This window comes from Rhinolophus sinicus, chromosome 2 (assembly GCF_057876585.1).
Source record: "Rhinolophus sinicus isolate RSI-liver-muscle chromosome 2, RSI-T2T, whole genome shotgun sequence".
NCBI lineage: Eukaryota > Metazoa > Chordata > Mammalia > Chiroptera > Rhinolophidae > Rhinolophus > Rhinolophus sinicus.
In genome coordinates, this window is record NC_142502.1 from 105,044,992 (window position 1) to 105,062,642 (window position 17,651).

A 17,651-nucleotide genomic window follows, 5' to 3' on the forward strand; every position below is an offset into this window, starting at 1 on the left:
AGCCAAGATGGAGTTTCCTCCCCTGCCCCCTCCCAGACCCCTGAGGCCCCCACCCCGAAACAGAGGACAGGGCAGCTGGACTTCTGCTCCTGCCCTTTCCTGTGGCCTGGGGCCTTCCTGCCTGCTGCCCACTCGCAGGACAAAAAGCTCTGGATGGACGATTCACTGGAGGGAAATGGCACAAAGGCTTGGTGGGTGTGGGGCAGAAAGATGAGGACGAGGGGCCATGTTTGGACAGAGGAGGATGTCTCAAGGCAAAGCGCTCAGTCAGATGTTGAGTAGGGAGCGGTATGAGAGTTAGTCCTGCAGCACTGTTACGCCTCGCTGGAAGGCCGTCATTCTTCTGGGTATTATGGAGGATGGGAAGGAACTTCTCCTGGGTCCTCCTAGCCACACTTTCCCAGCTCCCATTGTCCCAGGGACATGGTGGCTTTCCCTCTCTGGCCCTCAGTGTCCCCAGCCGTGAAATAGAGTAGTGTTTTTAGAGAGAAAGGACCTGTGGTTCATTCCCCAAGGAAATGCCTATGGACTTGGTCTCTACCTTGCAAGGTGAAGGGTGAGCCGTGCTCGAGTGGGCATGATGTGACATCTAGACGGACCAGAGAGTTTCCAGAGGCCCAGGTCCACGTCTGGCCTCAGCTGTCCTTGTTCCCGATCCCGGGAGAGCTGCATGGATGTCCCCGCTGTCTCCTCTTGTAATAATCTCTTCTAATGATGAGCCCCTGGAGTTCTTCAAAGCACGTTCTGCCCATGATCTCATTTAGCCCAACAATCCTCTCAGTCAGAGGAAGGATCTTAGGAAACCCAGCCTGAGGGGCATTCTGAAGGCCACACAGCACTGTGGGGACAGGGCCCATTCCTATGGGGATGCTCCTCGGGTTGCTGAGCGGAGACAGACAGACAGAACAGGGCAGGTGGGAGCACTTGGCAAAGTGGGGCGTTACCCCAGGTGGAGCCGTGTCTCCTTTTGGTGCAGTGGGTGGAGCAGTGGGGGCCAGTGACTCAGTTCCCTAGCAGCGGCAGCAGCAGCCGCAAATGCTTGCTGAGCACCTGCTGTATAGGTCTGCTGTCCTAAGCATGTGACTTTCTTGTGAGGACAACAGGCCTGAGAGGCAAGCAGGCACTATTATTACCCCATGCTACAGACGTGGTAAGTGAAGGCAGGGTGTGAGGGGGTGGGGCTTGCAGTAGACTCCCCTGAAGGTCTCCTCCCCAGTAATACAAGGTCCTTCCACCGGCATGGAGTTGGGGTGCGGAAGGGGAGAGGAGGGCCTGGACCTCAACTACCACACCTTCCCCACTTTCTCCATGAGTGCTCAGTTTAGGCTGTGCTGTGAGCGCCACAGAGCAGGGAAGGCTCAGGGGGCCGAGGAAAAGGCCTCCCCCTGCCTGCCCACTGTCTTCTTCCAGGGTCTGAGGAGGCCTCTTATGGCCAGTGCCTGGACTTACGACTTCTCTTATAGATCCACAGAGATCCACTGGCCCCCACTATGTGTTGGCCCTGTCGGGGGCCTGGAGAGGCAGCAGGGAAGCAAGCACAAAGCCCCTGCCCTCGTGGGGCTGATGTCCTGATGAAATAAAAGAGTTTGCTTTATGACTTCTAAGTGGCAGCCACCCTAAGTAACAAAGGGCAAAGTGGCTTTATATCTGTTATCACTGGATAAGATGGAAAACAAAGACTCAGAGAGGTTGAAGTGTTTGCTCAATGCCACACAGCCAGCTAGCAACAGAACTGTGATCCCCGAGTGTGACCACATTCACTGCTCTTTCCACTGGAGCTAGAGTTTTCCAGAACACCCACCATCACCCCGTGTCTTCCTGGAAAAGGTCCTTCCCTGGCAGTCTCACAGCTCCGGTACACAGGCATTGTCCTGCCTCGTCTTTCCAGCAGGATGGTGGCACTGGTCATTGCTGTGCTCTTTGGCTACCAGGGAGCTACAGGACAAGCTTCTTCCTCGAGGTTTTCTTCCCCCCTACCATGAGGCCATCTTTGGATTCTCCACCCCACCTTGTTCCTCAGCTCTGAAACCCTCCCCTTGGCCCGGAGCCAACTGGTTATTCTTACTCCAGGAGTGAGTGCCTGGCACATACGTGGCACCAGTGCAGGCTGGCCCACTGCTCTCTAAGCATATGTTTTTCCTAAGAGTCACTTCATGTAGAACGGATGCTTTGAATATGGCTCCTAAGTGTTGTCAGCTCCCTTTGCCCAGTGCCTGGAGCTCTCTGGGGCTAACTTTCCAGAATTTTGTAACATTCATGGTAAGTGCCCATGCTCTTGTGGCTCCTTTGCTCACAGCATTGTGTGTTTAGGGACGTGAGATGGTGGCTAGCACTAATTTAGAGCAAGGTGTAAAGAAGCACTAACCCCTGGGCGCACATTAAGTGTCCTCTGACTAAACCTTTGTTGTGTCTGCAGACCTCAGCTCCCTGTGCCACCTGGAGGAGGCCCCTTGAGCGTGCATAGGCAGCGCTTCTCCCACTCCCGCGAATCACTGCGGGGCTTGTTAAAACTCAGATTCTGAGTCAATAGGTCTGGGGTGGGCCAAAATTTCGCTTTTCCAACCGCCTCCTAGGTTATTCTGCTGCTGCTGGGCTGGGGGCCACTGGTGAGCAGTGAGGCCGTGAGGGGCTGGGAATCAAACTCCTGAGACCTTTGCTCTGCGGTGTGACTAGCCTGTCACTGCTCTGCTCTGAGCTCAGTCTCCCCAGATTCCCCACAGGTCAACCACAGGGGAATCATGTCGGGGAGCTCATGTACACCCAGCTGTTGGATTCAGCAGGTCTGTGGGGCCTGGGAGGCCAGATTTTTTGCCAAGTAACTGGGTGATTCAGGTGTGGGTTGCAGGGTGCCCACGGGTGGGGCGGCGCAGGGCACTGGGGGCGTGTGCTGAGGCCCGCTCCTCCGTGCTGTCATTGTCAGATAGAGCGGATGCACTGGCCGGGGAGTGGGCAGCAGCTGCCCCGCTCCATCTGCAGCCTGCCCTGCCAGCCAGGCGAGCGGAAGAAGACGGTGAAGGGCACACCCTGCTGCTGGCACTGCGAGCCCTGCACAGGGTACCAGTACCAGGTGGACCGCTACAACTGTAAGACATGTCCCTACGACATGCGGCCGACCGAGAACCGCACCGGCTGCCGGCCCATCCCCATCATCAAGCTGGAGTGGGACTCGCCCTGGGCCGTGCTGCCCCTCTTCCTGGCCGTGGTGGGCATCGCGGCCACGCTCTTCGTGGTGCTCACCTTCATGCGCTACAACGACACGCCCATTGTCAAGGCCTCGGGCCGCGAGCTGAGCTACGTGCTGCTGGCCGGCATCTTCCTGTGCTACGCCACCACCTTCCTCATGATCGCGGAGCCCGACCTGGGCACCTGCTCCCTGCGCCGCGTCTTCCTGGGGCTCGGCATGAGCATCAGCTACGCCGCCCTGCTCACCAAGACCAACCGCATCTACCGCATCTTCGAGCAGGGCAAGCGGTCGGTCAGCGCCCCGCGCTTCATCAGCCCCGCCTCACAGCTGGCCATCACCTTCAGCCTCATCTCGCTGCAGCTGCTGGGCATCTGCGTGTGGTTTGTGGTGGACCCCTCCCACTCCGTGGTGGACTTCCAGGACCAGCGGACGCTCGACCCCCGCTTCGCCAGGGGCGTGCTCAAGTGCGACATCTCCGACCTGTCACTCATCTGCCTGCTGGGCTACAGCATGCTCCTCATGGTCACATGCACCGTGTACGCCATCAAGACGCGCGGGGTGCCCGAGACCTTCAACGAGGCCAAGCCCATCGGCTTCACCATGTACACCACCTGCATCGTCTGGCTGGCCTTCATCCCCATCTTCTTCGGTACCTCGCAGTCGGCGGACAAGGTGAGTGTGGGGCCGGCGGGCAGTGGGGTGACGGCTGAGAGCAGGGCTCAGCCTCCAGGGCCTGGCCGGCCATCCACTCTGCTCCAGACCTGCCTTTGTCATGCCTCATTCTGTGCTCTCTCCGTTGTGGGTTTTTTCTCCAGGTTCTGGGTTTTCTCTCCTCTCTCCCTTCATTTCCCTTTTCTCTCCTTCTCCCATCTCTCTCCTTCCTCCCCCCCTCCCCGCTTTTTAGCTGCTTCCTCTTTCCCCATCTCTCCATCCCTGCCTCTCCCACCTCCTCTCTTTCTCCTTCCCATCTCTTCACCTTCTTTCCTCCCCCTTTTCTCTCTTTTCCCTCTCTCTTCCCTGTTAGCCTGGGAGGCTGCACCCTCTGTCATTCTTCATTCTTTTCTAGACTCTTTTCCCTTACTTTTCTCTCTACTCAGCCCCGTCTTCCTTTCTGCCCATTCCTCCCTTCTTCCTCCTCTGTCCGGCCCTCTCTCTGCCTTTACAGGATCCCCATGGGTCCCTGAGGTGGGAGGTACATGAGACATTCTCTCTCTCTCCCCAGCCCCAAGCCACCCTAACACCCAGGAGTCTGGGACCTGGCAGTGTCAGCCGGGGACCCTTCCCTCTCCCCGCTGAAGCTGCAGACGGGCTGCGCCTCCTGGCTCTGTCAGGCCATCCTGGGAACACCCCAAGGGCCCTGTGGGTTCTGCTCGCATCACAGCACAGGGCTGCCTGGGTTCCAGGGGATTCTCTTGTAGAACTGGGGGCCCCTGCAGCAGAGGCCAGCGACAGGGAGGATCATTGGGGTCCAGGACCCCAGCTCGTGGTCTGAGCTCTGTGTCTAACTGGGATCCTGGGCAAACCGAATGGCCTCTCTGCCCCCAGTTTCTCTATCACTAGACGGGGGCTGTGATCCTTCCCCTGTGGTCCTTCCCCAGGCGTTGTAACAATCACACAACATGATGGATGTAAGAGCAACTTACAGAGACTGGGGCTGAGGAGGGTGATGGGGATGAGGTTAGCGAGATGACAGGGCAGGTGGCATATGACCCGCACTTAGCATGTCCGAAGGACCTCCTCATCTGTGGCTTTTAGATGAGTGAGAAGGGAGCCACTGTAAGGTTGTGAGCAGTGAGGGCAGTGTTGATGTGGGTTTGAAAGGGTCCTCTGGCTGCAGGGTGGGGCCCTGAGGAGGGTGGGGTGGGATCAGGGCACCAGTGTGGAGGTTACTGGATAATCCCGACTGAATCCCGACTGGAAGCTGCTGGCATCAGGAGTGGTGAGGAGTGGGGGATTCTGGATGTGTCAGGCAGTGGGACTGGTGGATTTCTGATGGATTGTATGTGGGTGAGAGACGCAGAGGAGAGTCAAGTCAAGGGTGACTGTGGTTTTTGGTGTGAGCACGGGAAGGAAGGAATGTTGCACACTAAGGTGGGGAGGTGTAGAGGAGCCGGGGTGGGGCGCAGATCTGGACGGCCTGTGGACATGCTGCGTTTGGGATGCCTGTTAGTGTTCAAGTGCAGCTGCTGAGTCAGTGGTTCCAGGAGTCTGGAGTTCAGGGGCGAGGGCCAGCCTGGAGATGTAACTGGGATGTCGTCAGCCTGTGGATGGCATTTAAAGCCGTGAGCCTGGGTAGGAGCTCCTAGGAATGCTTGGCTTTCAGTGAGGCAGACACCAAAGCCATGATGGATGGGTGCTTGTCATAGCCCAGACACTTTACCTAATGGCCAGCGGGTCTCACAATAGCAGGCGAGGGTAGATAGCACCATCCTCATTTACAGATGAGGACGTGGAGGCACAAAAAGGCAAAGTGACTTGTCTAAGGTCACACAGCCAGTAGGTCGCACAGCGAGACATGACCCTACTCTGTCGAACTCAGAAGCCCTCAACCCACAAACCCCCTCTGGGGTACCTCACCTGCCCTGGGGATTCCTTGGTAGGTGCCCACCTCTTCTCCAGCTCCTCAAGGGCAGGAGCTGTGCTCTGCACTCCAAATGCCTTGGACCAGGCCCGGGGAGACCGGTGGCCTGTCTCCCAGTGGTGGTGTTGTGGGCTGGGGGTTCCAAGAAGCAGACCTTGGGGCTGGCAGTGTGTGCTGATGTCCGAGACCAGGCCTGGCTCCAGGCCACCAAAGCAGCCACCGTGCCCAGCTCATACTGAGAGCCAGGTCTCCTGTTCCCACCAGACCTGCAGGAGGCCCTCCCTGCTGAAGGCAGGTGCAGGCACAGCCCCCCCACCCTGAAGTGCCCAGGGGGCCCATGAAGCCAGCAGGGGAGGCCGCCCCACTCTGCAGGAAGCTGGCAGTTTGAGAAATTACCCTCAATAATACCAGGAGGCCCCTTCCCACGCCTCCTCAGAGAGTAGAGGTACCCAGCTGGGAGGCCGACAGCACGGTGATTAAGCCCCTGGCTCTGCCTTCCATAATTTCCTCAGGCTGCCTGCTGCACACGCTCTCTAGTGGGGTCCCTGCCAAAGCAGAGTATCAAGTGTCAGACCCTCCCACCTCCAGACTGGGGCCCCCTTCACTCCACCAACATCTCTCCAGGTGACCCCACTTGCCTCTGATTTCTCCCTTTTTAGGAGGCTCTCTTCAGCACTGATTATGAAAAGGAGACTCTGAGGTAATCTCTTCTGAGGCCCAGACAGGAGCAGGGCCTTGTTCCAGGTCACATAGCCGGCTGGCTTCACACCCATATGAAGAGCTGGCCACAAGACCCAGCTCTACCCCTGATGGTGGGACATGGGACGTGCCCCCTCCTTCCCTGGGCTTCTGCATGAGGAAGGGGTGGAGGAAATGAGCTCTGAAGTCCCTGCCAGTTCAGACCACAGGCTTCTTAGAGGCTCAGGCCACCCTGGGACTGGATCTGTGCTGTGTCACGTCAGAGCTGCAACATGGCCCAATGGAAGCTGCAGGCCTGGCTGCCAGGTGTGTGTGTGTGTACTCGTCCCTGCAGGTGTGGATGGAATGGAGTGGGGCTGTTGTGAGGAGTTGTGGTGTGGGTACAGAGTGTGTGTCTACAGATGTGTGTGTCTTTTTGTGCATGTTCAGTGGTGGATGGGCCGTGTGTGTCTATGTGAGTGCATGTGGGTGTATGTGTGTGCACATTGGTGGGATGGGCAGGTGGGGGGGTTCATGGCTGTGGTGTGTGTGTGGGTGTGCAGATTAGCTGTGTGTACCCAGCAGTGTGTGTGCAGATGTGTGAGTGCAAGTGTGAGTGTGTGCGGGTATATGTGCTCAGGCATGCATGCAGATGGGTGTGAATGCACCTGCATGTATGCACGTGTGTGAACCAGGTGCGTGAAGGGGTGAATGTGTGTGTGTGAGTCAGGGAGGATTGTGCGGTTGTGAGTTCAGGTGTGTGTGAATGCAGAGATGCATGCGTATACAGGGTGTGTTTGTGGGCGTGCATGTGTGCAAACGTGCTTGCAGGTGCTCTGCTATGCCCCTTCCCCCAGGGTGCAGGCGGTGGTGCAGAGCGGAGCTGTCGTGCGCTCTGGTGAGCATGTGGTGGATTTCCCAGCCTTAGCCTGGATTTCCAGGGTTTCCCACCACAGCCAGGCAGCTTTACCCTGAGCCGACTGGAGCAGGGTTTCTGCACCGTGTGGGGTTATTGCTTAGCCGGGCTTGGGCAGGACGTGGCCACAGAGGCCGGCCAGGTTGTGAAGTTCACTTGTCTGGTTTATATAGACTCTGAGGATCTCAGTGCCCACGGGGTCAGTCTGGGAAGTGGCCCAGAGCAGGCCAAACTCCTCCATGGCCCCCACCAGGGCCCCTAGCACTCTGTCCCCACCAGGCCTTGCACAGAAACAGCAACTCCATCACCCACTGCCACAGCAGCTCCTTTCTGTGCCCTTTGCCCCACCCCAAGGTGACCTCTGTCCTCCCTATCAGACCCAGCCCTGACCGCCTCCTTCCCCGGAGAGCACTGACTTGTGAAGCTTAAAGCAGGATTCCTTATAGAGCATGGTGTACAGCAAGGCCCTGACCAAAGAAGGGAGTGGGAATGGCAGCAGTTTGGGCACCTCTGGGTTGGGAGATGGGTGGATGGGAGTGAAGGTGAAATCACGTTCTGAAGGTGGCCTCTCTTTCTGCCTGTTTTTAAGACCTGCACCCAGGGCCTTTTCTCTGTAGGAGTGCCTGGTGTGTTCTAGAGGTTCTAGACGACCCCTGCTTCTCCAATAGGGCTAACATGCTACCACCTCCTGCTGGCAACGTGCACCTTCACACAGGGGGCTCCAGAACAGTGCCCAAGCCCGTGGTGGGGTGGAAATTCCAGACCCTGGGGCAAGGAAAGGGACTGGGTGTACACAGCCCCACTTCTGCTGTGCGCAGGGCAAGCCACCCCCAGCCTGGGATGGCTAGAGGGGCCCAGGGCCCATGCTGGGAGAGGGGCAGCAGCAGGTGGGGGCTGCTTTGCCTCGGTTTGCTCTGCGTACTACACCCCTCCTTGTATTGTGTTTGCAGAAAGGCTCCTAAGCTGGAAAGCAGACTAGGACAAAACACTAAGGACTGTGCCATGCTTGTGAAAACTCCAGAGTTTTCAGGGTGCAGCACAAAATGAAAACAAAGGACCCTTGTTAAAGAATTATTCAGGATTCCAGATGGCAGCAGCAGGACATTAAACCAAGCGCGGCCCATCTAAGCACAGGCCTCTGTGTGACTGCCCAGGTTGCGTGCCTGGGGGCTCACTCTGCCTGTGGTAGTGGAGGGGCTAAGCGTCCCACACTGGGTCAGGGCAGCGTGGAATCAAACCCAGGCCCCTGGCCCCCAACACAAGTCTGTGTCCACTGCAGGTCTCACTCAGGGCTCCGCCCAGAGAGGGGGGCCTCTATCCCCATCCCACCATCTCCATATGGGCCCAATTGTACCCCCATAACAAGGTGGGGACAAAGGGCCCAAGATGGAAACATGATCCCTATACCCAAGAACGCCCAGTATAAAAGGAGAGACGGCCCCTGCCATTAGGGAGCCCCTGTCTAATGAGGGCGACACCCTGTCCCCAGGGAACTCCCAGTCCAATGGGAAGACCAAGCTAACAGGTGTACTCTTGTTATCCCAGACTTCTGTTTCATCCAGGAGTCTATTGTGATGCTCTGGAGCCCCCTCTCCTCCCTTCCTCCTCTCCTGGCCACCAGCCCCCTCTCACTGGCTTGTCATGACCTTTCCTCATCCGCTAGCTGGGAGGCAGCTCCCTGCCGTGGGTGAGAGTGTGGTTTTCGTGTGAAGACTGAGGTGGCTGTCTGTCTGAGGAGGGCTGTGTGCTCATTGGGGAACAGGCCCTCTTTCCCCTGGATCTGTGACATTTTTCTGAACAGTGGAAAATGGAACAGCCTCTCCACACTCCTAGCATCCTTCCCCAACTTTTATGTGGCTTCACAGTCTGTGCTTGGGTAATAGCATCATGGTTTGGGTGAGGTAGGCACTATTATCCCATTGCACAGATGAGAAAACTGAAGGGACAGAGGGATGAGACTTCCCCAGGGTCACACAGCTCTCTCCTGTCAGACCACAGAGCTTTTCCAGCCCCTCTCCCAAAGGTGGGAAACTTGAGGAAGGGTGACTGGAATGAAGGCCTTCCGTTCCAGGTCATGAGGTATTTATGGAGAGGAGCAGGAGATGGGGAGGACCATGAGAACAAAGACCTGCCTCCCACCCCCAGGGGCTACCAGATGAAGCCAGGGCCCCTGGGACCTCAGGAAGCAAGCCAGACCCATGTCCCCCGCTGCTGGTCTGGGTGCAAGGAATGAAGAGTGTCATGGGGTGTTGGATAGAGCTTGGGTCAGGGAAACTTCCAAGAGGAGTTGGCACATCAGCCAGGCCACAGGGGTGGGGGCCGGAAACAGCAGATTTCGTGGGCAGAGCATCATGCTTCCCCATGCCCCGACCTGGGGGCCACAGCCTGGGCCTCCTTTGGCCCCACCCCGGCTGAGGGCAGCCAGAGGGGCTGCTGAGCTCTGGGGGACTGGGAGGGAGAGACGAGGAGGGGAATCCCGGGTGGAGTCGGTGGGAATTGTCAGGCCCTGCCTGGAAGGCCCCACTATTGAAGAATGGATTATCCGACACCCAGATTAATGGACTTTCATTTTGCTAAACATCTGTCACCGTTAGTGCTGGCGAGCGAGCGTGAAATGAGCTTTGACTGTGCTGCCACTGCTGCATCACGCTGGGCGCTGTGGCTCCCATGCCAATGGCCTGCTCTGCACAGGGCGGCACGCTGGGGGGCAGCCACTGGGTGGGGGGCCTGGTTGAGGGGCTGTGGCAGAGCCCCCACAGGCGTTCATCTCACTCCCAGCCCTGTGCAGGGGGCTGCTCCTGAGGGTGTGGTCCCGTCAGGACCCCTCCTCAGGGGTGGTGCCTCCTCCAGACAGCACATAACAGTGGGAAACACTTCTATGTACTTTCCATGCGCCCAAGGTGGTTTTATATAATTTACCGTTTACCAGTCTTTTCATGCTCACAACAGCCCTGTGAGGTAAGGACCGCACTGTAATGCTCATGACCATGTAGGTGAGAACCTGAGGCAGTGATGGGACTTGTGGAAGATCACATAGCGAGAAGTGGTGGGGTGAGGATTTGAACTCAGGGATTCTGGTCTAAAGTCCCAGCTCTATACCACGACTCCACTCTGCCCAAAGCCAGTGGGACACAGGCTGGTCCCTGAGTCTGTCCCTGCCGTGTCTGCCTCTGGGGTGAGTGTAGGGTCAGGGCATGAGAGGCCAGGGCGGAGCCCGCGCTAACGCCTCTCCCGGCCCGTCCCCAGCTGTACATCCAGACGACGACGCTGACGGTCTCAGTGAGTCTGAGTGCTTCAGTGTCCCTGGGGATGCTCTACATGCCCAAGGTCTACATCATCCTCTTCCACCCGGAGCAGAACGTACCCAAGCGCAAGCGCAGCCTCAAAGCCGTCGTCACCGCCGCCACCATGTCCAATAAGTTCACGCCAAAGGGCAACTTCCGGCCCAATGGCGAGGCCAAGTCTGAGCTCTGCGAGAACCTCGAGGCCCCAGGTGAGTGCCTGCCCCGCCCCCTCCCTCTGGGCCCGCCCAGGCCCCGCCCCTTCTTGGAGAGGGACAGCTCCCTACTCTCACCCCTAGCCAGGTCCTGTTGGGACACTGGGAGAACTCCCCCCACCCCACCGGGCCACTGGTAAGCAGCTGCCCACCCAGAGGGAGCGCTGGGAGAACCTTGAGGATGCAGAGTAGTGCCCCTCTGCCCCACTTGCCAGTCCTCCAGGTCCCACCCCCATGCCCACCCTAGCCATGCCCATCCAGGGACTCTGCCCCAATTAGGGGGAAGGCCATGGAGGGCCTGGTCCATGTACCAGTGTGATACCCCGGGATTTCTCTGCCCTGGAACCCACATCTGGGCCTGTGACCTTTCAGTCCTTCTGGGAGAAGCTGTAGTCTAGAAGGCCCCTGCTCTCTGGCCCTTTGTTAACCTGGGAACCGTGACTCTGGCACCAGCCCAGCCACCCCCTAGCAGGGCCCTAGAGATGGAGACTCAGGACATGGACCTGGATGAGTAAGTGAGGTGTGGGGTAGGGCGGGGGGCCTCCCGGGGCTGCAGTTCTCAGATAGCAGGGTGGCCCCAGGGGTTTGACCCAGGAGACATCAGCTGTAGAGGGTCGTGCTTTGAAATGGCCTGGAGAGAGAAGGAGGCAGGGAACTTGGCCTCTGAGGGACAGGTCCAAGGTCCACGCCTGGGCAGGACAGATCCCTCAGGCTGGTTCAGGTGTGTGCACGGGGAGGAGCAGAGCCACCATCTTTGCCAACTTTCCTGGTTCCCCTGGAGTCAGCCCATTGTGTGAAGAGAAGAGGTGGAGAGTGGGAGAGAGAGGCAGGGCATGTGAGGGACGGGTCAGGCCTCAGGGGGGACCAGTAATACGAGGTCGGACAATTACGTTTGCGAACTCATCCTAGAAAAAGTGCTACACACCTCATTGCTGAATATCACCATGGTCACCTTCGAAGTGCTCCCCTTGGGAAGCTATGCACTGACACCAGTGCCTAGTCCACCCTTCAAAGCAGTTTTGGAACTCTTTTTCTGGAATGGCCATCAGAGCTGTCATTGTATTACCCTTGATGTCCTGAATGTCATCAAAATGTCTTCCTTTTAATACTTACCTTTTACTTTGGGTAAAGAAAGAAGTCATTGGGGGCCAGATCAAGTGAGTAGGGAGGGTGTTCCAATACAGTCATTTGTTTCCTGGCTAAAAACTCCCTCACAGACAGTGCCGTGTGAGCTGGTGCATTGTCGTGATGCGAGAGCCATGATTTGCTGGCGAAAAGTTCAGGTCGTCTAACTTTTTTTTTATTTTATTTTATTGGGGGAGGGGAACAGGATTTTATTGGGGAACAGTGTGTACCTCCAGGAGTTTTTTCCAAGTCAAGCTGTTGTCCTTTCAATCTTAGTTGTGGAGGGTGCTATTCAGCTTCAAGTTGTCCTTTCAGTCTTAGCTGTGGAGGGCGCAGCTCAGCTCCAGGTCCAGTTGCCGTTGCTAGTTGCAGGGGACGCAGCCCACCATCCCTTGCAGGAGTTGAACCGGCAACCTTGTGGTTGAGAGGACGTGCTCCAATCAACTGAGCCATCCGGGAGCTCAGCGGCAGCTCAGCTCCAGGTGCTGTGTTCAATTTTAGTTGCAGGGGGCGCTGCCCACCATCCCTTGCAGGAGTCGAGGAATCAAACTGGCAGCCTTGTGGTTGAGAGCCCGCGCTCCAACCAACTGAGCCATCCAGGAGGCAGCTCAGCTCAAGGTTCCATTCTCAATCTTAGTTGCAGGGGGCGGAGCCCACCATCCCTTGCGGAACTCAAGGAATTGAACTGGCAGCCTTATGGTTGAGAGCCCACTGGCCCATGTGGGAATCGAACCGGCAGCCTTCAGAGTTAGGAGCATGGAGCTCCAACTGCCTGAGCCACTGGGCCAGCCCCCAGGTCGTCTAACTTTTTCATGTAACCGTTTCAGCACTTCCAAATAGTAAATTTGTTTAGCTGTTTGTCCAGTTGGTACAAATTCATAATGAATAATCTGTCTGATATCAAAAAAGGTTAGCAGCATCATTGCAACAAGTTCGCGAATTTAATTGTCAGACCTCGTAGTGGTGTCCATTTCTTAAACCCTGACTGTGTGCCACACCTACCAGGTACCAGTTTTCATTCTCACAGCAACCTTGAAAGACAGGTATTTTTTGTCATCTGCATGGTACAGAGGAGGAAAAGGGGGCCCAAAAGGCCAGGGACTCACCTAGGTCACACAGCCAGCAGGTGGCAGGGCCAGACCTGACCTGCTATTCCCACTGCCCTCTGCCTCCTCGGACAGACAGTGGCCTCTGTCCTGGGATGAGCCACAGAACCACCACCTGTAGGGTGGGTGGGGGCCTCCATGGGCCTCCCTTCCAGCTGCTCCAGGGTGGGGAGGGTTGAGGGGTCACCGTGTCACCCTGCCCCACTGCAGACCTTGGCTCCTGCCCTGGGCACCTGTAAGCAACCACATGGTTTAATGGCAGCTTCTCCTGCCTCCCACACTCTGAGTCTTGGGGGACATCAGATCCTCGTGGGACCTAGGAGTGAGCATTCTGCCTTCTCCCTCTAGTACTGAGGGAAAGGCTAGAAGTATCGATGGCCGCAGGACGGGCGTGAACTAGACTGTGAAGGCCCAGAGTACTGGCTCCAAGGGGAGCCCTTGTCATCCACCAAGAGACCAAGGGAAACAGGAGATTTTCCCTTCCGATGCATTTGGGCTGGGGCAGTACCTTAAAGGATCTCCATCTCAGGGCTCTGGGGGAGGCATTGTCCCCTCCATTCTCAGCACAGGTCCCACATGTTGAGACAATATCATGTGTGGGAAGGACAGTTTCTTCCTACATCCAAACAGGATATTTCACTTGAGTGATCTTCACAGCAGTCCAATGAGGCTCCTTGATCCCCAGCTGAGGTCCTGAGAGGGTGAGTGACTCTCGTGAGGTCACACAGCAAGGTGGTGGCTGGCTGGCCCCACACAGAGTCTTTCCCTGGACCCTGACTTCATATGGCCTCTCTGCCCCCATTCTGTGCTGAGCACTATACCTGGCCTCTGGAGTACCCCCTCCTTTGAATGACACCCGCGACGGCTATGTTAACACCACCACCCTCCACCAGATGACCGCTGGCTCTGCAGTCCTGCTCCTCCTCCCAGAGCACCAGCTTCCCTGCACCTACAGCCCTGGGACTCTGAAATTAGAAGGGGCAGAGTGTCCTCACAGGACTCCCCACCACTGGCCTTTCGTGTATACCCAAATGCAGCCCCTACCCAGGCCCTGTGTGGTAAGCAGGAGCCCCTCCCTGCTCTCTGCCCCCTACTCCTGACTTTGTTTTCCTCCTTTCCACAGAGACTTCCCCTTCCCAGGCCATCCCCCCAGGCCATACTCTGCTGGTGCAGGAACAGGTTTGTCAAACCAGCTGTGCTCTAGGGCGCATGAATGAGTGGGGCATTAGCCCTCACTGGTGTCTAACTGGAGGTGACACCCTGACCCCAAAGGTGACGCTCATGGTGCTGTGACAGGCTAGGGAATCAGGGCAGGCCTTCACAGAGAGCTCTGATGGTACCTCACTGACATTGCTGCTCCTACCTCTGCTCAGGCTGGAGACAGGGGACACTTAGCCCCATCCCCGCTAGACAAGGACGGGGTGGAGGCATGGCAAGGGAAACCCCAATGTTCGCAGCCCCCTGCTTCCTTCAAGGGAAGGATGAGAGCTGCCCACTCGCCCCCTGAAACGAGGGCCAGAGGCCAGGGCTCCTTGCCCCCGCTGTGTCTCAGCTCAGTGACAACAGGGGCCATGGAGGTACCAGGCAGGAGCCAGGTGATTAATTCCAGGGACAGCCAGACTGAGGGGGGTGTGAGCGGGAGGAGTGGGGAGGTGTCACTCCTGTGGAGTAGGGACATTTTTCACTCTGTCACTGGCAGGCCACGTATCTTTAAACAAACAACAGAATAAATAATTCAGGGCCCCGATTGCAGGCAGATTGGGTGCGGAGACATGGGGGCAACAAATGGGGTTGTCAGCTCCTGCCTGTCGCTGCCCAGCTAATTGTTCTCTGAGGTGGCGGAGCCTGAACACTAGCAGCGAGGGCCTGTCACCAGCAGGGGATGGGTTTGAGGGCCTCTGCTCACACCCCCTTGTCCCTTCCCCTCATACTGAGGATGCCCTGGGGAGTCACTCCCCCATGCTCTCCTCATCGCTGTAGTTATTTCAGCGCTGCTCCTTTGCCGGCATTTTGCAAGGTTTAAAGAGTATTTCCATCCACCCCGTGGCTGAGAGCCAGCCAAGGGTTAATTATCATCCCATTTTACAGATGAGAGAATCAAGGCTCCAAGAGGTTCAGTTTATCGGAAGGGCCACATGACAGGTGCTGAGATCCCCTGTACTGGTGAGGGTAGGACTGGATCCCAAGTCTCCTGACTCCTGGCCAGACCCTTCCTTTTGTTCCTCACAGTTAGCTCTTGGGGGCCCCCAGGCACTCATTGCTCCTATTTTCCAGATGGTGACACTGAGGCTCTGCTGAGGGACTCTGGGGCCCCTGGCTTATAGCTGAGGGCTGAATGCACTTCCAGGTTCTGGAGCCCTGGGTTAGATTTTCTATTGGAGACAGCTCTGATCTTAGAGGAACAACAGGGGCCCAAATGTCCCTAACCTCCCACCACTTTCTCTTATCCCCGACCTGGCCGTGCTACCTCAGCAGCGGCCTTCAGGCTCCTGTTTCCCGGCAGTTAGTGGAGATTTTGCTGCTGCTGCTGCTGAGGTTTTCCCTCACCTCAGGGCCGGGAGCTGCTGACAGGTTTACAGGTTTGGAAACTCAATTTTATCAGTTCACCCAGGGGGTGATGGAGCCCTGGGGAGCTGATTCTCACCAGCCTGGCCTACAGGCGTGGGATTCAGAGCTGGCTGCTGGCCCTTTTTCTGCTGGTGGGAGGTAGGGTGGGGTAGAGTTGTGGGGGTGGGGTGCTCCTCAGGAAAAGAAGTCTAGGTAAAAAGGGCCACTCCTCTTGTGTTACAGGCTGGGGAACTGAGGTCTAGCAGGGCAGGGAAGGCACTGCCTGACGTCACAGGGAGTCTGAGGCTCCTGTCTCCAGAGTGCTGATCTGCATGTCCTCCCACCTCCCCTTCAGCAGCTCTGTCATCCCTGGGTCCCAGCCTTCAGTCACTTAGCTCCCCTCCCCAAGTGCGCCCCTGCCCAGGCCCCTCCCTGGATGCTGCTCCATCAAAACTGACCGTCCTATGGTCCTTCCTCCCTCTTGGTCACCCAGCACCCTGGAGGGACATGGTCATTTTAGAAGTGAAGGTGCGAATTCTTTGTACATTACAAGGTCCTGTGCTGTGTTCTTATTCTCACCATTTCCTTCCATTAGCACCTGTCTGGGTGGCACCTAAAACTTGAAACTTCCTTGGTGCTGCCCAGCCAGCATCTTCTGCTTGACTATTTCCAGCCAGTCCACTCTGGGCTCTGGCCAGGAGAAAGTTCCTCCTTTAGCTCAGCAGCACTCTGATCCTCGTGCCTCTGCACTGGTCCACAGTGTGCGCTCTGCTCACCCCATCCCAGCACTGTTTCTTCCCACACTTGGATGGAGCCCTGAAAGGGGGACATAGTGGGCTTCCGGTTACACTGCGATGACAAACAGGCCCCAGAGCAGAGTGGCTCAATCAGATAGATGTTTGTTTCTCTCTGATACAATAGTACACAGTGGGTGGCGGGACTGGGGACCCAGGTTCCCTCCATTTTGTTGCTCTGTCAACGCCTGGAGGGCTGTCCTGGTCCTCATGGCTGAGGCTGATTGCCCTCAATGTCTGTTCTGCCCATGGAAGGCAAAGGGAGGAGGTACAGAGGAAATAGTTCGTTTTAATCAAATGACATGGAAGTTGCACACAGCCCTTCCGTTCACAGGGCAGCAGGATGTGGTCATGCAGGGCCACACGTAACTGCAAGGGAAGCTGGGAAACGTAGTCCTTAACTTTGGCAGTCCTGAGCCCAGCAAAAACGGGAAAGAGGATTGGGGGGACAGTGTGCAGCCCATCACACTGCTCCCCTCACTGTCCTCTTCTCCAGGCCAGACACCCCTGGCTGAGCCCAGCAGATGTGCCTCCTTTCCTGAGCTGGCAGGATCCTGCTGGCCGGTCAGGGAAGCTTTATGACAAAGGGCACCATGATTTTTTCCCATCCAGCCTCCTCACTTGACTCCAGCAAACCAGCCCCTACCCTAGGAAGCAATTCTGCCCTGATTGCTCTCCAATGAGCTGTCCCCCAGGCAGGACAGTACAAAACCAAGGACCTGGCCAGCCTCCTCACCCTTCTGGCCTCAGTTCCTCATTTTGCAACGAGGGTGTCACTTATCTAGCCTCCTCACTAGGTTGCTGTGAGGTCTGAACCCTGGAGGGGTGGAGGTTGGGGGAGCACTCGTGCTGCCCATAAGAGCTGATGTCACCCAGGTGGGGGTGGGAGAAGAAGATTGTGGCTGGGAAATGGGGGCCACCCAGACATGCAACCCCAGTCCCTGTGGTGGGTGAGCTGAGTAAGGGCCAGAGTGACGGGTACAGATAACGGAGGCTCAAGGCTGAGGCGAGACAGGGACACTCAGAAATGGGAAGGGTGGCTGCACAGAGGGCCGGGGGCCTGAGCACTTCCATTTCCTTTGAGCCTGGGGAGAAGGCTGAGTCAGTCACACGCCGCGGTTTCTAGCTTCTTAAGCCTCCTCTCTGGTTCCATTATTTATTTCCTGTCCCCATTCCCCACTCACTTCCTCTAGGCTGCTAGTCTCTGTATATTCTTGGCATGTG

At 57.0% G+C, this 17,651-nt stretch overlaps 1 protein-coding gene across 5 annotated transcripts in view; it reads left to right on the forward strand.

Moving 5' to 3' along the window:
* The window catches only part of GRM4 (glutamate metabotropic receptor 4), a 121,257-nt gene that overhangs the window by 101,841 nt on the left and 1,765 nt on the right, over window positions 1–17,651 (forward strand). For 2 of the 5 annotated variants that reach the window (XM_088795824.1, XM_088795823.1), the window contains exons 9-11: window positions 2,921–3,856; window positions 10,606–10,852; window positions 14,210–14,692. In XM_088795824.1, the coding sequence (XP_088651950.1) occupies window positions 2,921–3,856; window positions 10,606–10,852; window positions 14,210–14,379 (1,353 nt within the window). In that variant the 3' untranslated portion in view covers window positions 14,380–14,692. Of the gene's footprint in view, window positions 1–2,920; window positions 3,857–10,605; window positions 10,853–14,209; window positions 14,693–17,651 lie in introns of those variants that run through there. The other 3 variants (XM_088795825.1, XM_019738764.3, XM_019738765.3) reach the window with 2 other exon arrangements.